Genomic DNA, 10,092 nt, shown 5'->3' on the forward strand with positions numbered 1-10,092 from the left:
CAGGAAACGCTAGCCTGCTATCTTATTTCTGTTTGATAATGCAATCAAACCTGCTCTATCCCTGAGTTCCGTAACCGACGTTTTGCCATATTGATTGAAGATAAACCTGACCGCCTTCTTTTGCACTCTTTCCACTTTATTAATATTAACTAAAGTAAGCGGTTCCCAAATTATATTGCCGTATTCAAAAAGAGGTAGCACTAGAGATTTATACGCAACTTAACATCCTTTGACGAGTTACGGAGACATCACTTCGAGTAATGTAATTTTGTCATGAATTTATTAACAATGTGTATAATATGATGGTCCCAACTCAAATCGTGAGTTATGTGAAGACCTAGGTACTTGTATTCAGAAGCTCGGACAAGTTGGTTACCGTGAGCTGAATAGTCAAACGTCAGTGGATGCTTCTTATTTGTGACAGTTAAAACAACACTTTTGGCATAGTTACACGCATCTGCCAGGCGGCAAACAACTTTAGAAGCCGATTGAGATCAGTGTTCAACTTAACATATTCTTCATGTGAATTAATAACACAGTACAATACATAGTCGTCAGCATATAACCGGAGCTTTGCGCCACAACCATCAACAATGTAATAATTAAAATCAGAAAAAAGTAAAGGTCTAAATACTGATCCTTGGGGTACCCTGGATTCAACTGGCAAACATTTAGAAAAAAATTCTCTATAGACAACATATTGGTGTCTAGATGTCAGGTACGCTTGAAACCAGTTACAGAGTATAGAATGTTTTATATACTACGAAGTTTAGTTAGTAGTTTCGAGTGAGCGATTTTATCGAATGCTTTAGCTAAGTCTAAAAACAATGCGCCTATTTGACTTCGGTCGTTTATAGCAGATAAAAAATCATGAATTGCTTCAACAAGTTGGGTCACAGTCGAGAAACCCGTCCTAAAACAGTGCTGATCTAGTGAGAGAATGGAATGAGTTTGAAGAAATACGGTAATCTGTTTATAAATGACATGCTTCAATAACTTACAGCAGCTACAGGTTAGAGCTATTGGTCGATAATTCGAGACAATTTGCCTGTTTCCACTTTTATGTAACGGCTTTATTTGTGACAGTTTCCAGTCTTCCGGCAAAGTACTTGACGACAGAGCTGCATTGAAGATAATTGTCAGAAATTTCGACAACAATTCAGCGCACCTCTTCAAAAAGGAATTGGGTATTTCATTTGGCCCAGAGGATTTTCTCTCGTCGAAGTTTAATAAAAGGTTAATCACGCCCGGTCCAGTTATTTCCAAGTCTTCAATGGCAGGCAGGCAATCAAATTCAGCAAAATGAGGTGTGCATAAGTTATCACGTGTGAAGACTGATTTGAAATGTTCATATAAAGCGTCTGAGATTTCTGCTTCATCTCATGTTGACCGATTGTTTATCACAAATTTGTCAGTGCGAGATGTGTTTGGTGATATGAATCGAGAGAAATTAGCAGGAGATTCATATAATAGCCTACTTAAGTGACCATTGTAAAAATTGTTCCGTTCGTGATTACTTTTCTTTTTAAATGAATTACATCTCTCGTAATCCATGGATTAGTCATGTTTGTTTTCCTAAGTGTAAAGGCAACCAACCGCTGAATATAGGCAAGCACAGTGTTCTTGAATTTCAGACACATTCAGTTTACGTCATCAGGATTGTTATTTGCGCCAATTAGAAGTTCACCAAATAATAGTTCTGATCTATCTATAATGCTAATGTCATCTGCAGAAGAAAAAACTGGCACACGAGCTATATTAGTTGACCTTGTTTAATTGAGCTAAAGTGAACTAAGCCAGCTTGATGGTCTGAAGTGCCATCAACAACCTCGCATTGAATTTCACCGGGGATGTTGCCACGTACAAAAACCAGATATAGAACCGAGTTACTTTTACCCTGAATACGTGTGTAATCTCTGACGAACTGGTTTAAATCGAAACAAAACGCATTGTTAATGAGCTTTTCATTATGGGCAACATCACTACTACGTGACGAAAATATAGGCCAATCTTTACCCGGAAGATTAAAATAGCCACATAGCACAAACTTGGTATTAATGGTCATGCTGTTCATAATGTAGGTTTTCAAGTTCTCTAGCACATCCAAACCAGAACCTGGCGGTCTGTAAACAACGCCAGCCATTACAGAGTGTTCATCACAGAGCATTTTGCCCAACAAACATTCAAGGTTAGTGATCATTCATGCGCAAAAGTTTTTTCTTAAGCAGTAGTGCGACGCCACCGTCGCTATTGTTGCGATCCCGACGTTAACCTCCGAACTCAGGGGGAACAAATTCGCTGTCATTTATCTCATCGTGTAACCAGGTTTTAGTAATTGCTACCACGTCAGGATCCTGAATGGTAAACAAGTATTCCAAATCTGCAGTTTTATTTACAACGCTTCGACAGTTAACGTTCAAGAGCTACAATGGGAAGGAACTCTTCTCATGTCACAATTTTGTTCGATTTGGAACGGCTACTTTTTATAGTTTATCGAAATTCCATAGGTAAAGATTTCCATTCACTGATATTTTGTCGAATACTAGTTTCACGCGTTCTTTACGGTCCCTGATGCTAGCAGTGCTGTCCCACAATGGTTTTCTAATAGCGCGTATTTTGTGCGAGTAATCATGAGTGTCGTACTGCCCAGATCCCTTAAACTTTGAGCAGTTCTTTAATTCCAAAACCTTTTTTCGGTAATCAGTGAGCTTTAGAATAACCGGACGAATTTTGCTAGCGGATTTCGTTCCAAGCATCAATTTTATGTCAGGCGTCGTTCATATCACGAGGGTTTTTCTATCACCTGTTTCATACAGTGCACGTGGCCAATCGTACAGTAGCCTTTAGAAAAGGCTCTCGAAGCATTTTATAGTTTCTGTTTGTGATTACAGGAAACACGAAACAGATCGGCCTAATTTTTCATATCCTTGACGTCCACTTTCTTAAGGATTACGATTAATAGTAGCGCTCTTCCAAGCTTCCAGTACTCTGGAGGAGATAAGGTATTACATACAAGGGTGGACAGAATGTTCACCATTATTTCTTCACTGTCCTTTTAAAAAATCAGATCCTCCCCAAATAATATTCGACGGAACATCTGATTCCTCTCTACTACCACTACTCACAATATCATGCTGATAAAAGTCCTCTACTGTATAAATCAATGTAGAACACCTCGGCTACATTTACTAGTATATCCATGTTGCTAACGACAATGTCCCCCTTGTGTCTGCGCGCGAACAGCTGATTTTTGCTTGTGCTTAACTTTCACTCTTTTTAGGTCACCGCCGTTCTTTACATCCTGCTCAAGTCTCTCTGTAATATACTTCCTCATGTCGGACACTACACTTCTTTATTAGTCTTCATTTCTCTGAATATATTATCTTGTCTGTTGGGTTGAAGGCTTTCACTCTCTGGAGTTTCCTAGTAATATATCTGGTCTCCCTAAACAATAGAATAGGAAAAACATCCCCCCCCCCCACCATATATGGCTTCAAAAAATATTTTTCTCAGTATAGATCAAGCGTTTGTTTTCTCCCACCAATTTTATATAGGCATCGTGAATCATCTTATACTATGCGTTGGCAAGATTGAACTACTCCAATCATGAATCGTGCTCGCAAGGAAACCTACGGTTGTGGATGCCGCTGATTGGACATTAAGCAATGCAGCAGATGCGAAATGTTCTAACAGAGTCGCAGGTAATTACGTCTCTAAGCGCGTCACATGGCTTAAGCCGCTTGGATACACGTGTATTAAGCTTCGAGACATGTACTCGTTTCCATTTACTTTGCAAACTCGCCAAAGGCTTGTTCGTATAGCACTGTTCGGAGTGCTTTAACTTTCCGACGGGCGTTTTCATAGAAAAACTCTCGGACGTCTCTGAGCCCTAGTTCAGATATTAAACAGCTTCAGTATTTTAAGCCCCTAACTCTAAAAGCAGTGGATGCGTTCAGTGCAGGACCAAGATTATTACCTAACAGCGCTGCCATAATCATCCTGCAATCCTGCAAGCCTTGTGGCAGGCTACACCTCCGTTTATATGGTTACCCTTTCCTCGACCCTGCGTTGTTGTTTTTTATTTATTTGGTGGCGACTAAAATCAGGCGCTTGAATTCCGATAGATAGGGCAACACAGATATGTGGCGCTGCAAATACATGCGCTTACCTGTCTCTAAAAGCACGCTCGCGAGCTGCTTACAAAAGCGAGAGATGAAGTCGCAAACGCCACATGTTCTGACAGGGCGGAGTTTGTATGTTGATTTTGTTTATAAAGAAACAACCTCAAAAGCCTTCTTTGTGCACTCCTTCTCGGCACATGACGCTTCTGTGTATGCTCTTCAATCTAAATATCCGGTGACTCTAAATATAAAGGGCACGGTGGCCTATTTGTGCCAATCACCGAGACATGCATTTCACATAGACATATAGCACCGAAGAGCAACATTGTTCCGTAAAACAGTCTAGACTCGGTAAGTTGAACGGAATAGAGCTCGAAGATTAGTTTCAATACACCGCAAATTCGAACTAAAGAGCTAGATCGTAACGAAGACCTAACGTACTGTGTTCAGACGGTAATTGTAGTGAGTCTCCTCGTGATAAGAGTGTGGAGGACAATCGAGGCAGGTCACGGGAAGAAATGGGGGGCTCTGACCGTGAAATGTCCACTGCACGGCCCGCTAGAAATAACCGCTTACAAGATCGTGCAATAAAACTATCGGGCGTCTTCATTAAATAATTTCGCGTGAGGCTCCAGCGTTAGTAAGAATGAATCCACACTTTTCCCTAAACAAGCAGCATGAACAAAGAAATAAGGCGCATTATGCTCTTACAACTTCATCAAAAGTATACCTTATTGAAAGCAACGAATAATTGTATCCGAATTTTCACGGGCTATTTTCCTTAATTAGCCTTATTCTGCGAGAGCGACCATTTGCCTGCTTGGGCAGATGGCTGCGTTGACCGCTGTTCAAATCAGGCCTGCCTGAGGCGGTGTCCATAGAACTGGTGGACTCTGTACTCTAATACCATATGACGACTCTCGTCTGCATGAGAGCATATACTGGATGATTTTGTGCCCCGTGTGCAGGTGTTTATTTTAGAACCCTTGAAAGAAACGTAATTGTGGTTTCCACAGCCGGATTCTAAAGCAGAGTGACATTATGTCTATGATAGAGTGTTAAATATTAGACATCATTGCGAATTAAATAATTACCCACATTTCTGTTTTGTTTTCAGAATAAATGTTATATTTCAACCTTCATATATAAATAAAACTTTCTTTCGCTACTTCTACATAGTGAACCACCCAGTCATAACCGTGCAAGGTTCGTACATGATGCCACTTTACACTGCACCGCGAATACCTATATGCGCTTTTTTTTTTAAATACTACTCCAGCAACGTGTAATAAATTACTCCGCATAAATGAGGCCTTCAAGCAGCCGCTGATGCAACATGTAAGTCCTCTAAGATCGAATAATAGAACCGTACGGCAGCAATGGTGTACCGTACGAATTGAATGCTCACTACAAGAGCGCAATAATCGAATCAATAAGTTCATGTACTCTACTTTCTCAGTACTGACCTTCAGTGCTATAACGTAGTCGTTACTCTTCTCTTTACACAGGTACACTTCTCCAAATGCCCCCTTTCCGAGCAAGGGCCCCATGTCAAAATCTTCCAAATGCCACTCCTTCACTTCCTCTTCCGCGCTGAAATGCAAAAACGATTCTTGTAACTTGAAAGTCGCCTTAAAAGGCTCCGGAAGTAAAACGTGCACGGAATGGAAGCTCCTCCAAGGTGAGCTCAAATTAGAACACATGTCCTGAATAGATGGCACCGCACATGCTGGCAGCAGGTAGCCCACATCAGCGCATGTCCATTATTTTGAGCTATCGTTGACAAAATGTCTCAGTAAGCCAAAATAACAGCTCTGCTGAACTTTGTTTGATCAAATATAGTGCGCTCGAAAAAAGCGAGATATCTTTCACAAATTCGTATTATAGCTTGTTTTGGCAGGAAACCACCGGAATATTGTTTCCCGGGCTAATACTGGTCACCGCCGGCGACAGCTTGAATTCAGACACTGGAGGTGAAAAGTGCTCCTTCAGGAAAACTGCCCGTCCTCCCGCAAAATCTGACGACCCGTGCCAAGTTTGATCGTGTTATATTCGAATTGATTGTTTTCAAATGGCTTATTATTATTTTTCATATTATACCCCTTGCCCAAAGACGCTTCTGGATTTCTGTTTAGATGCTACTAACTCAGGATCTTACCCTGACTCAAACTGCTATTACCTGTCTCTATTTTACCTATTTCTTTCTTTGACTGCATTTATGCGCTGTCTCCACTTCAAGTCCAACCCTTTCCGTTAGTCTCCCATTTGCGCCATGTAGTGTAGTACTAATATAGGATACTGTTGTTATATAGTTTACTCTTGGGGAATAGAGACAAACTGGGTTTCATCCCCTGCGTGTGTCTGCCAAGTGCACTCCATCCCATTGTAAGTTACCAATTGTTATAGCACCGACGTGATCCGTAGTGTCCTAATTAAATGTATTCTCTTACCGCTACCAATGCTTCACTGCGGAGTGTAATGGGATGTTCCTATCCGATATTGTCTAACTAATTTCTTTTAACTTAATTTTTTAAATAATTTTTTTACTTATATATAATATTTTTTACTTAATAATTTTAAAACCTGGCGTTCTGCTTTTTCTGACTAGGACCAAGATAGATCACGCTTTGCAACGTGTCGTGTAGAGTTAATATTGATGCGGCGTTATTGGCAATTCCTGTGCTCTAAATTAATAAAAAAGTGATGATCGTGGCATTCCTTCAAGTAGGTGTGAAATGCACTCAAACGTGTAGGATAGCCGAGGCTTCGCCAGAGTGCAGTGGCAGTCGACTGTGAGGATGGCTTGCCCCAATGCCTAAATGCGAGTGGAAGAGCAGAAAAAGAAAATCAACGACGATGCATTAAAGCGAAAACATCGAGCGTGGGGGCCTGGCTGTCAGTGACGTGAAGAGAATGCCGGAATAGGCAGTCAGCTGCCACGGCGGCTTCTTCCTATTGCAAAGTTGAGGCGTGTACCCTAAAACGCGGAGTAGCCAGCTCAATATTGAAAGCCCCGCTCTTCTTTTGATTCCCGCAGATATGATTTTGTTTAGCAGGACTCTTGTCCAACGCCCATATTCCAGTGAAACCCTTCTACCCGCTTCACTTCAGGAGATTCAAGGACCTGTAGTACACCTGCGCCGACAAAAAATCATGTCTAGGTGTGTGTGCTGCCTCTAGGGAGAGAAGCATTCGAAAGTAACGGCGACAATGATGAGCGCGAGGTACCTGCTGCTATTTTTAACTCTACAGATAGAATACATCGCACATATCTATTCCCGCTGTGCTCAACACGTAGAAAGCAAAACAAAAACATTATAAGACCTTAAAAAAGGTTTTACCACCACCAACGACCTTAACAACTTGCGCTATCAATATCCAACAGCAGTTTGCATTAAATGTTAGAAGTGTATGTGCAGTCTTTGTCAAAAGCAGTCTTTGTCGAAAGCTTTGAGCCCAGGGGGACAGCTTCTGAGCCAATTTGAGCTGCTTGTAATAAATTTGCAGTGTTCCAAACCTGTTTTCGCCCTACCCTTTCCTATGGGAAGGATCTCCTCTAATGCTTAATCAGCGCCACTACACACCTCAAAAGAAAACCCCCTGGGTTCTACACGTTTGCCAGGGCTGTACATTCCATACTACGTTTGTCAGTACATTTTTCAGATTTTTTTTCTCTCTCAATCATGCCCTTTCCCGCATAAAACGTTTTTTTATGTTTAAAAATAACAACCTGTAAAAGATGTTTCATTAATACAAAATCAGCGCACCTGGCGCGGAGCAATGCAAGGATGAGCATGTCCGTGCTAAAATTCCAGTGTAAGTGTGCGCTTCCTGTGATACAGACGAGGGCAAAAATGTTCCTTCATGGCGGATGAGCGCAAACACATCGTTGGTTTATGGAGCAACGACAAGTAATGGAATGCTGCAATAACTGCCTTATTCAGATGGCGAGAGGATAAGAGCTAATAGAGCAACAAGGGGCAAGCTCCAGAGCAGCTTTGACTTCTTAAGGGCCGTTATTATTGTTACGAAGAAGATAGGCAGTGGCGCGAGAGGAGCCCTCGCGCTAGGCCAACCATTAAATCATCCTTCACCCTATCGCCATGTTGTGCTGTCCTGTTCGCTTGCCGCCACGTAAAATGTTTGGTTGGAGGTGCGGTGCACGTCATCCCCATCCTCGCCTAAGAGCATCGACGCCATCTGTAAGCTGGGACCATCATCCGAGGGCCCAGGCACATCGCCGAGCAGCTTCGCCCTAGCCCTTCCAGCCCAGATCCGATCAACTACCACCGTCCAGCCCCCAGCCCGGACATGAAAACAAGGAGGACAGACAGTCCAACCAGAAACGAGACGAAGGACCCGAATGACCCGAAGGAACCGATGGACACGAGCACGCAACCCCCGCCCAAGCCGCTCGACGTGACCTCGAGCCATTGGTCCTATGGACTCTCGTGACGGATCTCCAGGGGAGGCGGATCACCCACGCATCAGACATCGTGGTGGCAAGCACGTTATTCAGTCCTGTCTTTTCTTGAACATCCTCATCGTCACGTCACCATCAACTTTAAGTGAACCGATCGGGACCATCGCTCGGTGGCCCCGGGAAGTGTTAAGAAGAAGAAGAAGATAGGCAGTGGCGCGAGAGAAGCCCTCGCGCTAGGCCAACCAAAAAATCATCCTTCACCCTATCGCCATGTTGTGCAGTCTTTGCTTGCCGCCACGTAACAATATGACGTGCATTGGGGTGCCGACGCACGGCGCCGTCATCTGTTAAAAAAAATAGCCTAAATGTGATATTGCCTCCACGTGTTCAGACGCAGGCAACAGTATCGCCCTAACCCATACGGCGGCCATAGTCCCGGCACCCTGTTGGTCACAGCAACTGACCCGAGAAAAGCGAAAATACCACGTTACGCCTGAATCCCGTCGTAGTATAAATGCGGTCTGGGGAGATGTCATGGGACCCTCTGATGCCTGATTAGGATAATTATGTGGGGGGTGGAGTTGAGCGTATCTGTCCTAGTGAAGGCGCATGCGTCGTATGGGCAATTAATACAACGGAAACACATGCCAGCATAGTAAGGCCGAAGAAGTTAGCTTTATAATAAAATCTGTAATTACGTCACAGAATGTAATTATGCCGGATGCAACGCAAAGTCATCCAAAACACTGGTGGACAAAAAGTACAGAATTTCCCAGTCGGAAAAGACTACAGAAAATTTTCTGATGTTACGACAGAATTTCTGTGCGGTTTTTGACGGCAAACCTGTTGTGACAACAGAACATTCTGTAGTAACATCAGAAATTTCTGTAGTTACAACAAAAAATTCTACAGAACTACATACAACAGAAATATACTACAGAAAAACTACAGAACTACAGAAAAGTACTACAGAACTACAGAAAAATCTTATGGTTACGACAGAACTACAGGATATTTTGTCGTATTTTTTACACAGTTCTGTAGATTTTTTCGACGGGGTTCTTACCGTTTACGGGGCTGTCTGCCATTTCCACTGGGACCAGGTTTGTTGCTGTCCACTGTGTTAGTGCGGTCGCCGGTCTCCATCCCAATCGTCCCAGTATCGCGGTGCTGCTGCTGTTTTCCGCAAAGGGAGATAACCATAAGGAGGATGAATGGCTGCTCTAATGCATAAAATCTTCGGGGTGACATTCAAGTGTTAGCACTCCTGCGCTCAAGCTAGAAATGTCGTTTGAAAATACGACACTGGTTCAGCAGGGGATTGAAAGGAGGGAGAAGCAGATCATCTCAGCCAATAATTTTCGAAGAAAAACGGCGATAAATGTTCTAATAGCTGCCTCCCCCCCCCCCCTGTACCCTCTCTATTAAACTAACCACTAACAGACGTCCTCCCCCACTTCCCCCCCCCAAAAAAAAAAAAGTCGATATACTCAGAAAGGTCAAAGCTCGCCGTGCAAATAATTGGCTCTCGTAGACACGCACTCCACA

The 10,092-nt window shown here is 42.8% G+C and overlaps 1 protein-coding gene across 1 annotated transcript in view; it reads right to left on the minus strand.

The window, feature by feature from the left end:
• Positions 1-9,690, minus strand: part of LOC146184906 (aurora kinase A-like) — a 29,682-nt gene extending 19,992 nt beyond the window's left edge. Inside the window, exons 1-2 of the mRNA XM_084608651.1 lie at positions 9,611-9,690; positions 5,588-5,714 (exon numbers count right to left, since the gene is read on the minus strand). Coding sequence (XP_084464777.1) covers positions 5,588-5,714; positions 9,611-9,690 — 207 coding nt within the window. The remainder of the gene's footprint in view (positions 1-5,587; positions 5,715-9,610) is intronic.
• Positions 9,691-10,092: the final 402 nt, after the last annotated feature.

The sequence above is a fragment of the Amblyomma maculatum genome, chromosome 7 (assembly GCF_055883805.1).
Source record: "Amblyomma maculatum isolate TAMU_Amacu chromosome 7, ASM5588380v1, whole genome shotgun sequence".
NCBI classification, from domain to species: Eukaryota; Metazoa; Arthropoda; class Arachnida; order Ixodida; family Ixodidae; genus Amblyomma; species Amblyomma maculatum.